Source organism: Trachypithecus francoisi, unplaced genomic scaffold (genome assembly GCF_009764315.1).
Source record: "Trachypithecus francoisi isolate TF-2019V2 unplaced genomic scaffold, Tfra_2.0 Lachesis_group14, whole genome shotgun sequence".
NCBI lineage: Eukaryota > Metazoa > Chordata > Mammalia > Primates > Cercopithecidae > Trachypithecus > Trachypithecus francoisi.
Genome location: NW_022681459.1, coordinates 12,398,884 through 12,417,069, shown reverse-complemented (window position 1 = coordinate 12,417,069; position 18,186 = coordinate 12,398,884). Strand labels below are relative to the sequence as shown.

At 40.6% G+C, this 18,186-nt stretch overlaps 1 protein-coding gene across 2 annotated transcripts in view; it reads left to right on the top strand.

The window, feature by feature from the left end:
* Window positions 1–18,186, top strand: part of MRPL39 (mitochondrial ribosomal protein L39) — a 113,931-nt gene that overhangs the window by 36,890 nt on the left and 58,855 nt on the right. Inside the window, exon 10 of one of the 2 annotated variants that reach the window (XM_033232207.1) lies at window positions 8,676–9,116. The exons of the other annotated variant lie outside the window; for it this stretch is intronic. Coding sequence (XP_033088098.1) covers window positions 8,676–8,828 — 153 coding nt within the window. The 3' untranslated portion in view covers window positions 8,829–9,116. Of the gene's footprint in view, window positions 1–8,675; window positions 9,117–18,186 lie in introns of those variants that run through there. 2 annotated transcript variants of the gene reach the window in all.

Sequence of the window (18,186 nt, the reverse complement as noted above, 5' to 3'; positions counted from 1 at the left end):
CAAATTCTAGGTCCAAAGCCATTTTAGTAGGTGAAATGTAATTATGCTGTTGAAAATTGAAGTGATTTAGTTTAGGTCTAAACTTCCTCTAAATATTTTCCCACTAACATTTATGTGTACCAATCAAAAACATAATCATTAAGATGGAATAATGTTGATTCCTATTTGCATCCATTTGCTAAAAGCAATTAGCATATACTTGCATATGTGGAAGCAGTATCTGGCTTTTCTATCAGAATTTATTCTGATTCTCTATATTCTGCAGCTGCAGTTTGGGTTTATGTCATGGAAATAAGCAGTGATTAATGCAAGTATATAAAAATCAGGATTCTGTGAAACTTTGGATTTGTCATAATCTTTAGAATAACAACGATTTCTTGGTTACCTTTTGAGGCAGGGTCAAAAGTTGAAAGTGGCTGCCCACATGATGCACCAACAACCTGCCTCTATGAAAACTCTGCATCTGTCAGAGTGTTTCCCCTCCCTGTTACTTAAGACAGAATTCCTTACCATTAGAGCCATCTCCATTGGGTGGGAGAGCCAAGGTGACAGGTAAGGTCTCTGGTAGGTTGTTCTTGAAATGCAGACAGTTATCTGGGGAAAGAGGGTTGGGTTGAAGTTGACACATCGCCTTAGATGTGTTTATTAGGTTAGTTAGTCATCTTTGAAAGCAGAGATCAAGGGCTGAGGAGAGAGGACCTGGGATAGGTAGATGTTAATGGGAAAAAAGAGTAATTTAGAGGAAAGATAAGGATGTACTCCAAATAGTTTGATAGTTCAGTAGTTTTTTATTTATAATTTAAGCTCACACTTTTCATGTACAGCATAAAGCAGCAACAAATTAAGTATTTAGACTATCATCTGAGTTTTAGTTCTCTGAGTTTCAACCTCTCTACATGCTATAAAATGTCATATAAAGTGTTTAATTTCTCAGAGATTCTTCTTGAAGACTTGCAGTGTTCTCTGACAAAAAGAAAATCCAAATGACTGCCTTTCTAAAGTGTATTTATTTGTGTAAAGTTTATCACATATTTTCTGTAGAATATGATTCTGCATTACATCTCAGTAACTGACGTTAAAGATGAGTCAACTTCTCTGCTACCAGGGAATGAGGTAAAGAGTATTATGTTTCCTGTTAACTTCACATGAGTTCCATCATTAATAGGGGATTGATGGTGTGACTTACTACTGATTGAGATGGTGGCCAACTGGGGTCACATCTTCTGAAGCACACAAACTCATCTTTAAAGGTAAAAATGGATTGTTCTGTAGGAATAACTTACATCCTGAAATCTTGGTGAATGATAACATTACCACTTTTCAGATCATTAACTTTAGATATAAGAAAAATTCCCTGAATAAGCCATTGCTAGGGGAAAAATTATAAACTTTTCATGTCATGATATTTTATTTACTTCCATAAAAACTTAACATCACTTCTTGATATTTCTAATTGAGAGTTCTTTATTGAAAAATAGCAACTATTTCTCAGTTAAGAGCTCCTTATTGAAAATAGCAGTTTGCACACAAAATAGCATAACATTCTTTTCTGTATTTTGAGAACTAAGAAAATAAATGTTTTTAAAGATATATGCCAATAGTGATATTTAACACATAAAGGTGTGATGGATTTTTGAAGTGTCTTAGAAGAAAGTCAGTGTGGATATTGCAGAGTCACTGTGGAAATGTATATCAGTGACTGTTTAGTTGTAAATGCACAAAAGAGAAAGAATGGCAGCCTTAGAGGATTATCCTGCTTTTCCCAATTTTAGAACCAGGAAGCTTTTACTGAAATGACTTTGTGGAACTTATTTGCAAGCTAAGTTACCTTCCCAGTAGTTTTATTATGGACAGTAATTAGTGCTATCACTTTTCTGATGAAGATGTGTTAAAAAAACAAAAAAAAAGGTTAGGAATTTCCTCTTCCCCACCAGACTGATGCTGTGGATTAAGCAGAAGCAGGATGACAGCCAGCTGGAGTCTGACTGCGGGGACTCGCTTCCTCAACACCCTGACCTCACACTGGCTCAGCGGCAGGTCTGAACTGTGCTGAAATGTTATAGAACAAATGTGAATAAAGCTGTGGGTAGGGAGGGGAGAGCTAGTGGGAGAGATGTATTCTGTTGCTTTAAGTGATGGCCATTCTTTCTTATTTCTTGTTTCCACAAAACGTTTTCCATTTGTCTAACAAACTTCTTAATATCATATCTCCATAAGAGAATTTTAATACTTTTTAAAATTTATAATTCGATTTTGATGTCTTTTCTCCCCACTCCCAGGGAACAGAAAATAGGGTGGCTGTTATCTGCTCTGGAGTGCTTTGTCACTCTTCCATGCGGCCTCCTTTGTGCATTTGAGTTCACTGTTTATGCTTAACACTGAATTTCAACAAAATGCCTCATTTGGAACTTATTATGTGTTACCTGTTTGTTGTTTATATCCATATGTCTATATCATCGGACAAAATTGCTTTTCTATTTCTGTAAGCTACAGTTTATCTTTTTCTGCTTCCACACACCGTAATGGCCCCAAGCAAGGAAGAATTTGTGTGCTAAAAACTATTTAAGGCAAATAGAGCAAATTCTGTAAATAAAAGGTTTGATTTTGCCTTTTTAAAAATTCACTCTTACATGGATGGAATACCCTGTGTTACAAGGCAAAGACCATTTACATGTTACATTCCCATGGCATTTGACCCAATGCTTTAACAAACCAAATGAGGGTCATGATCGCTGCTCCACAAGATGTCACCATACACACTCTTAGGCACTAGATATACCTACTTCAAGTTGTTCAAGTATGGACCTGTCCTCTTTGCCTTCCTTATCTTGTACTCTCAGATAGCACACTCCTGGAGGCTGGTTTCTCCTCATCTCCTGATGGGACCCTGCTTGTCTATCTTCCCCAAGGTGGCTAGTCCTCTCTCCATCCTCTGTCAGAGCACTTATCACACTGGATGGTAATTATTTCATGCGTCTCTTCTTAGTGCTGAGGTGTATGTGATGGCAGAGACTGAGTCTTCCCTCAGTGCTGGATATACAGCTGACAGATACTCACTAAATACTTTTGAATAAATGCTTGAGAGTTTCCAAAGGCATTTCTTTCTGCACAGTGGGCTTTTATTTGGCACTGGAGCATTTCAGGACTTAACCGATATGCAGGTTCTTGGGGAATTTAGTAGAAGCTTACAAATGTGGGGATATATTAATAGGATTTGCTGGCATTCCAGATTGGCAGTGGACCCTTTTTAGAAGATTCTAGGCTTGGATCTCAGTCTGTCAAGTATAAAGTAAAGCTGGAGAATACTGGTAGAAATCATCGTCTGGACTTGTGGGTAAAAACTAAGTTTCATCCCGGATTTTAAAAACCACTCTTGGATGCTATAATCATAATTTCATTGCATAGAACCATGTCCTTGTTCTTAGGAGATCCGTGCTGAAACATCTAGAAGTTAGATGCCAGATTTGCATATAGATATAGAGAGAGAGATGGGTAGGGACACAGAAAGATAAGCCAATGTGGCAAATATTAACGATTAGCAAATCTAATTGAAAAGCAGGAGTGTTCCATTGTTCTGTTGTTTTCAGCTTGCCTGGGTTCCATTCCATACCCCACCAGTGTTACTAGCTGTGTGGTATTTGGCAAGTTAATAAACCTCTTTAAGTTTTAGTTGTTTCCCTGAAAATGGAGATAAAGGTATAACCTACTCAGAAAGTCTTGTGAAGATGAAGTGACAATGCAAAACATTTAGTTGGGTGCCAGCCTCATAATCAGGGTTCAATGAATGATAGCCGTGATACTAATGACATCAGTCATCAGTGCTTAGTGAGTACTTTATAAGTACCCTACATCTATCACATGTTACACTTGCTATTTTAAAAGTACAAGCCCAGATACATTTACCACTGTATAATTGAACCGTTATATAAATTAGAGGTTATCTACAAGCAGGTAAAAGCCAAGTTAAAATAATTCTTTGGTTTATCCTAATTTTTAAGTTGTAAAGTAACTGCTAAAAGATACACCAAAATGTTTTCTTGGAAATAGTTTTCAGAAGTATTTTAGTAGTTTTCGTTTGGTTAAGGAGAAGGATATGCATTCTGAAACAAAAATTCTAAAAACCAAACAACTTTTTACCATGTCAGTGTGATCTCTGAAAATTCGTGACACAGTAAAATGTCTTTAAAATGTCTTTACTTTCTCAGACTGCATATGTATCTCACCTTCCAAATTGATTTCTTATAATACACAAGATCATCCACTGAAACAAAATAATAGCAAACACACAGGGCTCCCTCTGTGCCAAGCACCTAAGTGTTTGATGTATACTAGCTCAGTTATTCCTCCTCACAACCTTAGGAATGAGTATTCACACCCTCCCCATTGAAACATGGGGGGGGGGGCCTTGAGGCGCAGGCAGGTGAAGTAACTTGCACAAGGTTAATCAGTGGCTAAGGAGCATGCGGCTGGGTTGCCCACCTGGGCAATCTGACACCTGTTTCCCATGCTTGGAACCCTTATTTGTGTGAGCATACAAAGGACCATAGCATTTTGTTAAGACAGCCAGGAACTTATTATTTGTGTAGAACACTCGTTTATGGAGAACTGGCATAAATGTCATTGTAGGGCATTGTTTCACCTTATCCAAACTTCAGTCTCACAACTTCAGCCTCACAATTTCATTAAATCACCTATTTGATATTCTTCACTAATCTTTCCTTCTGCCAGTGCCTTAACCCTATCTACTCACACAAGGTAGCAATATCTGTGCTAATCTGTCCTAACAATTAGCACAGATATTAGTGATCTGTGCTAATTGATTAATATCTCTGCTAATTGTTTCTCAGAATTAGCACAGATATTCACAATCTGTTTTAAACTACAGCAACTGAAGCCATGTTAAGCCTCACTTTCTGGTGAGTGTGTCACTGTGTGTAAGGGTGGTGATTTTAGGAATCACATGTTCTTCCACATTGCTGAGAGCCGTGGACTTTGAGTGAGGGTGCTGAACTGCTCAGACATATGATGTGCTTATTTGAGGACAGATGTGCTTTTGCGCTGGTTTTGCTTAAGGCTCTGAATATTATAAGCCCAAAGACATTGATTGATGGACAGAACTTAAGTGTTTCAGGGCAGATGAGAATTACACAGCAGTGATCATATTAAAAGCATTGCATTTCCTTAAGAGTCTGAGATAAGAAAAATTTTTTCATATATATATATATGAAACTCATACATGAAAGTTGTAGCTACTGAGAGGTGGGATAAAAAGAGGCTTTTAAAATTGTAACATTTTTCCTTGAAAAGTAGTGTTTCACAATTGTTTTATTCTATCTAATTTAAGGAAACATGTAACAGTTTTGAGTCCAGTAAGATCAGTGAAAGACAAAAATACATTCTATAGTGAATTATGGTGGTACTTACTTTGACTTTCTTTGGACATAGAGGATCTAAATTTACTAAGACCAGCTGTGTCTCAGGAGGTATATGAAAGTGAACTTGGTAGTTACACTGGAATCACAGAATTTCATCAGTGTAAAGGATTTTAGAAATGATTCAGTCCCGGCCACCCATCAGCTACCCATCTTAGAGATGAGAAAAATGAGGCACAGAAATCTGCAGAGTTGATACTAGAAACAAACTACGGTTCTTAGGCTGGTGTTCCTTCACCAATATTAGGCTTCTGCAGAGTGGCAGCCTCATATCAAAACAATAAGGCTATTAAAATCAATAGCTTCAGCTAAGCAGTAGCCAATGACTAAGAAAAATGGAGACACCAACTAGTTAAGGATAGAGATGCTCAGTCCAAGTGAAGGCCAAGAGTCTACATACCACTTTCCTCTATTCAAGCTATTTATGCCTACTACATTTAGAATACTGATTATGAAAGTGGACCCCCAAAGAGGGTCATGACTGAGGTTCAAGGAAGCCTCTAGCCTGCTGACGCCGAATGCAAAATGGTGTGTGAGGATGCACATTAAAAAAAATTTTCCGGGAAGAAGATATAAAATTTCCGTTAGATTCTCAAGGAGGTAGGAATAAAGGATTTTAATAACTGTTACTCTAAAATGAAAGAATTCCTTTAAATTGAATGGCAGATCTTAGTCATGACATGAAAAGCTGATAAATAAAAAAACTTTTCAAAAGTTAAAACCTAGGGCTTTTTGGGGTAGATTTTTTGATTTATAGAAGACTGTTAAGATGAGGTATTGAAAGATGAAGGTTACAAATTTTCCATGTTGGCACATGGAAAGTAAAGAATGGCAAAATTTGTAGCACATTCTAATTAGTTCAAGTGTTTATGTTACCAAAATTGAAATGCTATCAGATTGCATAGTAACATCCTGATAGCCTTTCCTCTAACTTTTTGGGTTTGTAAGGGTAGGGTGGTGCCTATCCTGCTCACTTTTGTCTATCCAGCCTCTGGCGTAGCGTCCAGCACAGGCAGACTGTGATGACTTTTTTTTTTTGGTAAAGACAGTGAATTGGGTTAAAACAAGAGTAGATATTTGTGCAAACACCACTCTTCCCCCTTGAAGTGGTTGTAGGTTTCAGACAGTGCTAATTTTTCTCTTTCTTAATGTGTGTGGTTAGGAAGCTGGGTCCTGTGGCCAGAGTGAGCTGACCCACTATGTGAGGAAACTTGCTTGTCACAGCCTAATAAGGAGTAGTCCTTGCGGCAGAAGTAATTAGTAAATGTGCTTTGGTCATTTGACAGAAATCAGGGAGGCAGCAAGGAGTCATGGAAATGAGCCCAAACTGAGAGTCAAAAACCTGTGGTCTGCCGACACCCCCATCCCACATCCGTACCTAAAAGCAGGCTGTGCACTAGGGACCTAGTGACCTTACTAGAAAAAACTCAAATTATCTGAGCCACAAGTCCTCATGGGCAAAATGTGGATACCACCACCTAACCCTGCCAATTTCCTATCATTGTGACTATCAAATTAAACCACAGGCAGGAAGTTGCCTTGAAAACTTTTTATAGCATATATTACTGTTCACATAGATAAGCAATTAACTTTACATATACCCGTTTTTAAAAGATCAGTCCTGTGATTAAAACTTTGGCTGCCCTAATTCACTTCGATTATACATTATGTTAAAGCCATATAAAAGAGGCACTACTTCTTCAGAGAGATGAATGGAGATTACAAGCAGTAATTTTGGCTTTGGAATATACACATAATGTCCACTTGACCTCATCTGTTTGACACAAAATGTAAACTAAATTATGAGCATCATTAGATACCTTGGCCTTTTCAAATCACACAGGGTCCTGGATCTGCTGTGTGATGCTGGAGAAGTAACTTCACTTCTCTGGGCCCCAGCTCCTTAATTTTTAACATACTTTGGATTCTTATATCTTTGTCAGCGGTCAACTTCAGTATTTTCAGGTAAACTTCTATCCATAGTCATCTCAATATACCTGCTTTAGATGATACAAACTTCAAAAGATCCAGCTCTCCCTCATAAAATGTGGAGGACAGACACCAACGGGGTTTTGTGAGAGTAAAGGCAACCGCTCAGCAAAAACGCACCCTGGCACAACAGGAGCGAATAATACAGACGCTGATTGAGCGTTTGCTCCGTCTTCACTTCTGTTCATTGAAGACATTGATATTTAAAATGCTATGAGTCTAACTTTGTAAAATTAAAATAGATTTGCAGTTATTTTTCAAAATAGAAAAGACACAAGTTTTGAAGGCAGTCTCTTTTTCCACACTGCCCTGTAGTGTGTTTTACACACTTCTCTGGCGGCTTCAACAGGGAAGTTGGTCCAGGGCCATTATACAGGTACCTCCCCAACCATCCAAGGAAACTTTGCAAAGAAGCTCAAGTATTAGGTTTCGAACACCCCTTCTTCCCCCGCCTCTGCCCGGGGGAATCCATCCAGCGCAATCTCTGGTCCCGGGCGAGGCGACACCTCTGAGTCCCCAGGGGGCACCCGCAGACGCGCGCGGGACTGAGCCGGGCTCCACGGCCACGTGCGCGCTGCCCCCGCCTTGCCCCGCCAGTCCACCCGGCGGTGACCCTCGCACCGAGGTCCCCCGGCGTCCCTGCCACGTTGAAGAGAGGAAAGGCGGGCGGGAGCGCGAGACTGAAGTCGGCGTACCTGCAGTGCCAGGAGCGTCTCCTTGGTTCCCCGCGCTTGTTCTGCGGGCGGCCTGGGGCTCTGCGATCCGCTCCATTCCCAAGGCTGCAGGCGGCTCTGGGCCCGGGCTCGGCTGTGCACAGGAAGCCCGCGCCTGCGAACGTGCGACCCTTTTATAACTCACTTGTGACTCATAACCGACCAGGCGCCTTTTCTGCAAACCCCCTCCCACCCCCCCCCCCCCCGCTTCTCCCCCTCCTGCCTGTTCTTGGAACCTACGGCTTGAAAAACTTTTTTCTTTTAAAGGAAAAGTCGAAAAAGCCCAGCACCCGGGGAGTTGGTGTTTTCCCCTTTCCCTTTCTCGTGGGTCATTGCGTGTGTGTATTTTTTTCTCTCGACACACGCCGTGTACTTTCCTGCACCCGCGCGGCAAGGCTCAGCCTCCAACCTTTGTTCTTAAAGAAAAGGAAACGCCTTCAAGTGACGGCCCAGACATCGCCCGAACTTTCAGTCGGCTGGAGGGGGAAGTGGCGACTTCTTGCAACTGGGTGGCAGGAGTGTGTCTCCTCTCTCCATGCAGGGAGCCCGAGAGGAGCAAGTGGGAGGTTTTTCCTCCTCGACTGAATCAGCTGGAGCCAAGCAGGTCCCTAAGAGAGGAAGATCTCAGGCGATCCTGTATTTCATCCCTACCTCATCACCCTTCAAGAGCCCGCGTTTGGTTTGGAATATGTAACAGGGCTTTGAATAGTTTGTGCTATGTCTGGTACCCGCATTTATACTCGGGATGTCAAGATACAGGACCTGAAACTTTAAAAATTTTAACCTTACCAACGTTCTCCCACTGCCCTCCACTCCCATCTCCAGGATACATTCCTGGAGCACATGGGCCTTCAGTCGTTTTAATTTTTCCTCTCTCTTTTCTCCCGGACCCTGCCACAAGGGGAACATTTTCCTGGAGCAGCCATTTGATTTTGGGGGATGGAAAGGAACAAATAGATCTAAAGCCTGCCAAGTTTATCCTGCAAGCCTAGTTGAGTAACTCATTCATGAGTATCAGTTCAATAAACGTTTAGACCTTGAAGAAGAAGGAAATATGAGGAAGAGAAGGAGGACAGGAATAGATCTAGCCTCATCATCATGTGACTGGGGCCTTTTTGTAAGAAAGACGGGGCCACTGCTGGATTGCATTGCAAGTATCCAGTACTTGGACCTCCCTGTCAAGGGCACAAGACATTTTAGAATAGTTTGTATTAAACTGATGTCAGTTTCTAGGACCCCTGAATACGTGTCAGAGCTGGAAATCCCATAGTAGTTAATTTACAGATGGCTCAGGTTGGTTAAGGAACTTGGGAACATTTTAAAACCCTCTATTCTTAAGATACATACTTTTTCTCTTCCTTATAATTCAGACAAGAATAATCATGATGATAACAACTAACACTTATAAAGCATTTGCTGTGTGCCAGATCCTGCCCAAACACTCCTTATATGCATTAACTCTTTCAGGCCTCACTACGATCATATGAGGGAGGAGCATTATAATTTCTGTTTCCAGATGAGGAAACTGAGCACAGAGAGATTAAACATGTTACCTTAGATCCTAGTAAGTAGTCAAGCTGAGATTCAAACTCAGTTCTAACCCTGGAGGGCTGGCTCCATAGTCCGGTCTCCCTGCTTTCCAGATCCATGTGATATCGAGGAGCTGGGGAAGTTGTGCAGTGGGGCATGTGACAAGGATGCATGGTCAGAAAGCCCTGCAAGGCCCTTCTGAATTTCCTATTTCTCATTCTAGGTTGAACTGTATGAAATCGCCCATAGGCAATTCTAGGATGACCTTTCATCCCTAGAATGACAAGTTTGTATAATTCACTTTAATAGAAGCAGGAAATTGCTCAATCCTCCCTTCCCCCAGTAATGGAAGTAATTTCAGGTCGTGTGCAGACCTCCCCATTTTAGGTCCCAGTTTGAGACATTCAGAATAGTGGATGGAGAAATGGGTTTTAGGAGTCAAATACACCTGCATTTTACACTAATTCTAGCTGTGGAATCTGAAGGTTAACCTTTCTGTGTCTCAGCTTCCTATAAATGACAATGATGATGTCTCTCATTAGGGATTACTATAGACTGAATCATGTTCTCCTCAACTTCATACGTTGAAGCCCTAACCCCCAGTGTTATCCCCATTTGGAGATAGGGCCTGTGAGGAGGTGATAAAGGTTAAATGAGGTCAAAAGGGTGGCTCTGTAATCCCATAGAGCTAGCGCCCTTATGAGAAGAGGAAGAGACACCAGAATTCCCTTTCTGTCAGAGATCAGTCAAAGCAGAGGTCATGTGAGCACACAATGGGATGGTGGTTTCCTGTAAGCCAGGAAGAGAGTCCTCACCAGAAACCAAACCCCGCAGGACCTTGATCTGGAACTTTCTAGCCTCCAGAATGTGAGAAAATAAATTGTTGTTGTATCAGCCACCTGTTCTATGGTATTTTCTTATGGCAGCCCTAGCAGACTAAGAGGGATATGATGATTAAATAAGGTGATAGATAAAAAGTTCCTGCTCCAGGCTGGGCACAGTGGCTCACGCCTGTAATCCCAGCACTTTGGGAGGCCAAGGTGTGTGGATCACGAGGTCAGGAGGTCGAGACCATCCTGACTAACACAGTGAAACCCTGTCTCTACTAAAAATACATAAAAAAAAAAAAATTAGCCAGGCGTTGTGGCAGGTGCCTGTAGTCCCAGCTACTCAGGAGGCTGAGGCAGGAGAATGGCGTGAACCTGGGAGGTGGAGCTTGCAGTGAGCCAAGATCGCACCACTGCATTCCAGCCTGGGCAACAGAGAGAGACTCTGTTTCAAAAAAAAAAAAAAAAAGGGACCTGCTCCAAATGGACAGTTTGAGAAAGTAAGGGCTGGCCACCTGCCCACCTGCCGGGACAAGTATTATGCCATGGATGTTGTTGTGGGCTGAATTGTGTCCCCCTTCTCCCACCTCCCAAATTCATATATTGATGTCCTAACACCCAGTACTTCAGATGAGATCGGGGGTGTGTGGGGTGGTATGGCCGTAGACCACCCAGTACTTCAGAATATAACCTTATTTGGAAACAGGGCCTTTGTGGATGTAATTAGTCAAGATGAGGTCATATTAAAATAGGGTTGGCTCCTAATCCAATATGACTGGTGATGTTAGAAAAAGAACATGATGTGTAGAGAAAGAAACACATATAGAAGGAAGACAGGGTGAAGAAACATTGGGAAAAGATGGCCATCTACAAGCCAAGGACAGGGGCTTGGAACAGATCCTTCCCTCACAGCTCTGAGAAGGAACCAGTCCTGTTGACATCTTGATCTTGGACTTCAGCTCACAGAACTGAAAGGCAAAAAGTTTCTGTTGTTTAAACTACCCAGTTTGTGGTACTCTGTCACAGCAGCCCTCGCAAAGTAATATGGATGTGTCTCCAGGGCTGATGGGGCTGTGTTCTCATCCCTCATCTTACCCTCCAGAGACTGAGCAGCTCACATCAATGACCTTCCAGGTAAGAGTGGTACTTGTTGATATTACTTAATATCAATAATGATGAATAGATTGTGACAACTGGCACAGCTACAGATCAATGACAAAGTCTTGCTAAAAACATCATAGTTTCCTGAAATTCTACAGAAACCAACAATAACCTCACAGAATGATTAGGAACCAGCCTCCAATCTCTCTCCTTAAAAAAAAATAAGTGGTGGAAAAAAATAAAAATAGTTTCTGGAGGTTTAGTACTCAACGATCTTGAAGCTCAGCCCTTTGGAAGAATGTAAGACAGAGATGGTGAGTGAAGAACAGACCCACATTTCAGGCTTGACTAGCTTATTTATTGTGGCACAAGGTTTCAGTTCACTGTTTACCCTGTTGTACAATAACATGGAGATAATTAATTGTTTTGTAAACTTGTGGTTGCTCTCCATCCCTCAGGATGAAGCGAGCTGAATTGGCTTCCTTTGGACCCCATCAGTGGCGCAACCATAATTAATGCCTGAGGCTAAAAAAAATGTAGCCTTCATAAGATGTTCAGACTTCATAAAGAGTGTTTGTTTTTATTTTTCACAGACAAAGCATCAGAGAATTTTTTCCTATCATAATTTAATTTTTATTCCTTTCACTGTTTATAACATTTGGAAGCCCAATTCTGGTCTATGTTGTTTTCACCCATGTTTCCTCTGTAAATGGGTTGCTGCTTTGGAGTATTATGTGATACCCCATTTTTTTTTTTTTTTTTTTTTTTGAGACAGAGTCTCGCTCTCACCTAGGCTGGAGTGCAGTGGCCCGATCTCCACTCACTGCAAGCTCCGCCGCTTTGCGGGTTCACGACATTCTCCTGGCTCAGCCCCCTGAGAAGCTGGGACTACAGGTGTCCGCCACCATGCCCGGCTAATTTTTTTGTATTTTTAGTAGAGATGGGGTTTCACCGTGTTCGCCAGGATGGTCTCCATCTGCTGACCTCGTGATCTGCCCACCTTGGCCTCCCAAAGTGCTGGGATTACAGGCGTGAGCCACCACGCCTGGCCTATGTGATACTCTTAAATGCTGGGACGCCTTTCTCTTCAGAGGGTAAAGGAGTAGCTTTTTTTCCTCTCTCTCTCCATCAAATAGATGAAATTTACAAATTACAGATAATTTACCTCTCAACTTTATCTTTCCCATTCACCCCTCCATAAGGAACAGTGGAATAAAGTCAAACCTCTGCAAAGGAGACCAGTGTTTTCTGCAGTGAGTTACAGGCTCTTTTTAGCTATGGTCTAATTGTTTAATCATTTGTGCCCATCAAATGCCTCTTAAGAATTCTTTTGTCTGTACATACACTGCCTTCCATAGATAACTTTTTTCATAAAATTTAAAGTTTTTGATAATGCAGAGGTTTTGCTGTTGGCTCATTTCTTCATTTGAACATTTTGGGAAGCCAGGTTTTCACAGTCTTTTGGAAATTTTCATATAATGGAGGAAAAGTTAGTTTCTGGGGAAAGGACCAAGATTCTCAAAATATTTTGGTTCATGAACAACCTTGGAAGGTAACTATTCTGCTTCCATATAGATGTCATCATCAACACATCACATATAGAGAAAATTCCTCCACCTGCCCCTCCATGGCACTCACTTCCCTCAGTATCTGACCTCAACCATATTCTTAACTCAACTGGCCTGGCTCAGTGTTTCAAGCTTCAGTTTGTGAATTGATGAGTCACCTGTAGTAAATTACTCTACACTGTCTTATTTCCCCCATCCTTCCTCTCTGAAATAACTGGGGAGACTTCTCTGAGCACCAACAGTGTCTGTTTTTATTTTTTTCAACTTTTATATTCAGGGAGTACGTGTGCAGGTTTGTTATGAGGGTATATTGTGTGATGCTGAGGTTTGGGGTACAATTAAACCCATCACCCAGGTAGTGAGCATAGTACCTAGTAAGCAATTTTTCATCCCTTGCTGCGCTCCCTCCCTCCCCTATCTTATAGTCTCCAGTGTCCATTATTCCCATTTTTATGTTCACGTGTATCCCCCGCTTTTTTTTGAGACAAAGTCTTGCTCTGTCACCTGGACTGGAGTGCTCACTGTAACCTCTGCTTCCCAGGCTCAAGCAATTCTCATGCCTCAGCCTCCTAAGTAGCTGGGACTATAGGTGTATAACACCATGCCAGGCTAATTTTTGTATTTTTAAGTAGAGCCAGGGTTTATCCATGTTGGCCAGGCTGGTCTTGAATTCCTGGCCTCAAGTGACCCACCCACCTTGGCCTCTCTAAGTGCTACGATTACAAGCATAAGTCACCATGCCCGGCGCTGTGTACTTAATATTTATTTCCCACTTATAAGTGAGAACATGTAGTTTTTGATTTTCTGTTTCTGCATTAATTTGCTTAAGATAATGGCCTCCAGCTGCATCCATGTTGTGCAAAGGATATGATTTTGTTTTTTTTTAATAGCTGCATAGTATTCCATGGTGTGTATATATCGTATTTTCTTTATCCAATCCACCGTTGATGGACATCTAGATTGATTTCATGTCTTTGTTATTGTGAATAATGCCGGAGTGAACATACAAGTGTATATGCCTTTTTGGTAGAACAATTTATTTCCCTTTGGGTATATACTCAGAATGGGATTGCTGGGTTGAATGGTAGTTCTACTTTTAGTTCTTTAAGAGATATCCAAACTGCTTTCTATAGTGGCTAAAGTAATTTAAATCCCCATAAACAGCTTATAGTTATTCCTTTGTTTTCTGCAGCCCCACCAACATCTTTTATTTTTGGGCTTTATAGTAATGGCCATTCTGACAGGTGTGACATGGTATCTCATTGTGGTTTTGAGTTGCATTCTCTGATGATTAGTTGTGATGAACATTTTTTCATATGTTTGTTGTCTGCTTGTATGACTTCTTTTGAGAAGTGTCTGTTCACGTCCTTTACCCACTTTTCAATGGGGTTGTTTTTGCTCATTGATGTAAGTTCCGTATAGATTTTGGATATTATACCTTTGTCAGAAGCATAGTGTGCAGGTATTTTCTCCCATTCTGTCTATCATCTGTTTACTCTGTGGATAGTTTCTTTTGCTGTGCAGAAGCTCTTTAATTTAGTTATGTCCCATTTGTCAGTTTTTACTTTTGTTGCAACTGCTTTTGAGGACTTAGCCTTAAATTCTTTGCCAATTTGATATCTAGGTTTACTTCTAAAATTTTTACAGTTTGAGGCAGCAATATCTATTCTTGTGTTCTTTTTCTGCCTGAAGACCAACATGTATAAATCAGGCACTTGGAACCAAGCTGAGAACTCAGTGATACTCTCGTATTGCTCATTGAATGAGTCCTAGGACTGTCACAAAATACTGACTTAAATAACAGAAATTTATTGCTCACAATTCTGGAGGCAGGAAGTCTAAGATCAAGGTGCTAACTGATTCAGTTCTAGGTGAGCACTTTCTTCCTGCAGACAACCACCTTCTTGCTATGTTCTCATATGACCTTTCCTTGGTGGGTACATGTGGAGAGATGTACCCACCTCTCTCCCTATCTTTATAATGCCACTACTCCTGTTTAGATTAGGGCCTTAGCCTTATAACCTCATTAATTACCTCCTGAAAAAAGCCCCATCTCCAAATTTTTATTGGTGATTAGGGCTTTATTGGTGATTGCTTAAGATAATGACCTCCAGCTGCATCCATGTTGTGCAAAGGATATGATTTTGTTTTTTTTTAATAACTACATAGTATTCCATGGTGTGTATGTATCATATTTTCTTTATCCAATCCACTGTTGATGGTAGGAACACCAACGTTGTAGGGGAACACAATTTAGATCATAGCGTATTGCCCATGGCCCCACAGTTTACTTCCTTCTCACGTGCAAAATATATATATTTTAACTTGATAGCCCACAAAAGTCCAACATGTGAAGTCCAAAGTCTTATCTAAATGAAATCAGATATGGATAAACAAATCAGATATGGATAAGACTCCAGCTGTGATTCATCCTGAGGCAAAATTCCTCTCCAGCTGTGAACCTCGGCAAGTCAGATAAATTATGTGCTTCCAAAATACAATAGTAATACAGGAATAGGGCAAACATTTCCATTTCAAAAAAGAGAAATAGAAAAGAAGGAAGAGGTCATACGTCCCAAGCAAGTCCAAAAACTTAGTGAGGCAAATTCCATTAGGTCTAAAGGCTCAAGAACAATTCTCTTTGGTTTGATGCTCTGTCCTTCAGACCCAGTGGGATGACAGCATCACCCCCATGGCTCTAGTTGGAGGTCTCACCTCCAAGACTTCAAGTGGAGACGATCTGACCTTTAGAAACCAAGGTGGTGGCTCTGATGACCTCTGGATTGCCTGCAGGGTCATTTTTCCCTCTTCTTTAAGAATAGGATATGTGTGCAGCCAAACAGCTCTGTTGTCTGGTCAAATCTGAGAAGTTCAATAGCTTTCCTTCATTTTGTTCAGTCTCTGTTCCCTTCAATTAAGAATGAAAATATTTTTACTCATATGATCTCATTAGCTCTTTATGAGGTGATAATCCGGCTACACTTTGATGTTCTCTTCAGAGCATGCTTTCTCATTTTTTGCAATATGGGTAGACTGAGAATTTTCCTAATATTCAAGTCCTGTTTTTTTTTTTTTCCTCAACAATCTCTTCTTCAATTAACCTCTCTCCTTTCACATATTCCTAAAAACAGCGAGGAGGAACAAACCCACTTCTTCAACACTCTGCTTAGAAATACTCTCAGTTAACTCTCCAGTTTCATTGCTTTCAAGTTCTGTCTTCCACAGAACACTAGAATATGATCACAATTCAGCCAAGTTCCTTGCCACTATGTAACAAGCGTAACTTTTTCTTTAGTTTCCAATAGAATGTTCCTCATTTTCATTTGAGACCTCAGCAGAATAGCTATTAACATCTATATTTCTGCCAACATTCTCTTTATGTGTATTTACCTTTTCACTGAGAAGATTGAAGCTTTCTTTCCAACTCTCTCTTTCCATATGAAACCTCACCAGAAATTGCTTTTAATGTCTGTATTTCTAGCATGGACCTCAACACTCTTCTAGCCCCTATGCATTACTCAATTCCAAAGCTGCCTCAACATTTTTAGGTATTTGTTATAGCAGCATTCTGTTTCTTGGCATCAAAACCTGTATTAGCCTGTTAGGGTTTCCATAACAAAATATGATAGACTAGTGGTTAAAAGACAGAAATTTACTTCTCATAGTTCTGGAGGCTGGGAAGTCTAAGACCAAAGTGCCAGCTGGTTAGATGCCGAGGACATGCTTTCTTCCTGGCTTGCAGATGGCCACCTTCTCACTATGGGCTCACGTGGAATTTCCTCAGTGTGTGCATGTAGAGGGAGAGATCTCTCTCTTCCTCCTCCTACGAGGGCACCAGTCCTATTGGATTAGAACACTGTCCTTCCGACCTCATTTTAACCTTAATTCTAAAAGCCCTATCTCCAAATACAATCATATCGGGGGTTAGGGCTTCAACATATGAATTATGGGAGGGGAGGCACAATTCAGTCCACAGCACTCCCTGACTACAAAAATGGTGTTTGGCTTTCTTTTTGTATTCTTCTTTTTCATTGTTTTCAGTTTTTAAAAAGTATTTATAGGGGAAACATACAGAGATGGGGACCATCTTTGGAGCCCTCAGAATGGTATCCTCTGTACCTCTGGGCAATCGCAACCCTCATGGGTCCTTGGTCAGAAGCATCTCACCAGTCTCTGTTGGGGCCTCGTCTGTGATTTCTACAGGGGTGTATGCTTTTTTTTAATAAATAAAATAATTTCAATTTTCTTTTTGCCAAGCTTTATTTTTAAATTATTCAACTATCCCAATGGCCTTTTAAATCCTTTTTGCATCTCCATGCTGTTTTAAGAACAGCATTCTAATGTTCATTCTGTTGAATATAGTTTTAAACTTATCCCAGTGCTAGGTTTAGGGTATGGGACAAAGTGAATCCAAGGGAGTAGCATGAATAGGGACAGTAAACTGTGGAAATGAGCTAGCCTTGAGCTTCAAGATTATCATTCGTGTAAACAGATACATTATAAAACTAATACAAACATACTCAAGAGGTCACTTGACATTATTCTATTTTACAGAAAACATATGCATCTAAATAAGTTCCAGGCTCAGTTATCTCTGAAATAACAAAATACTTTCAGGTGGATAAACACAAAAGGAATATCTCAGTTTCCCACATTTTCTTCAAGCCTCAAAGGAATGTGTAGTTAAAATTCTTTTAACTTTTTGTAGAAGTGACCAGTATCTTTGATATCATCAGACAACAAAACTTTAGTCATGCTGATTTCTATCCTGTATTTTGAACACAGCTCTTTGTTGGAGTTCTATATATTTATTCTTCTAAAAAAATCTTCCCTGATTTATCCAGCCTTCATAGTCTAAACTTTTTGTCCAAACTCTTATGGCACTGATGGTCAGATTTCTCTATTATTATTTTAGAGACAGGGTCTCTCTCTGTCACCCAGGATGAGTTCAGTGGCACAATCATAGCTCACTGAAACATCACATTCCTAGCCTTAAGTGGTCCTCCCACCTCAGCCTCCCATGTCG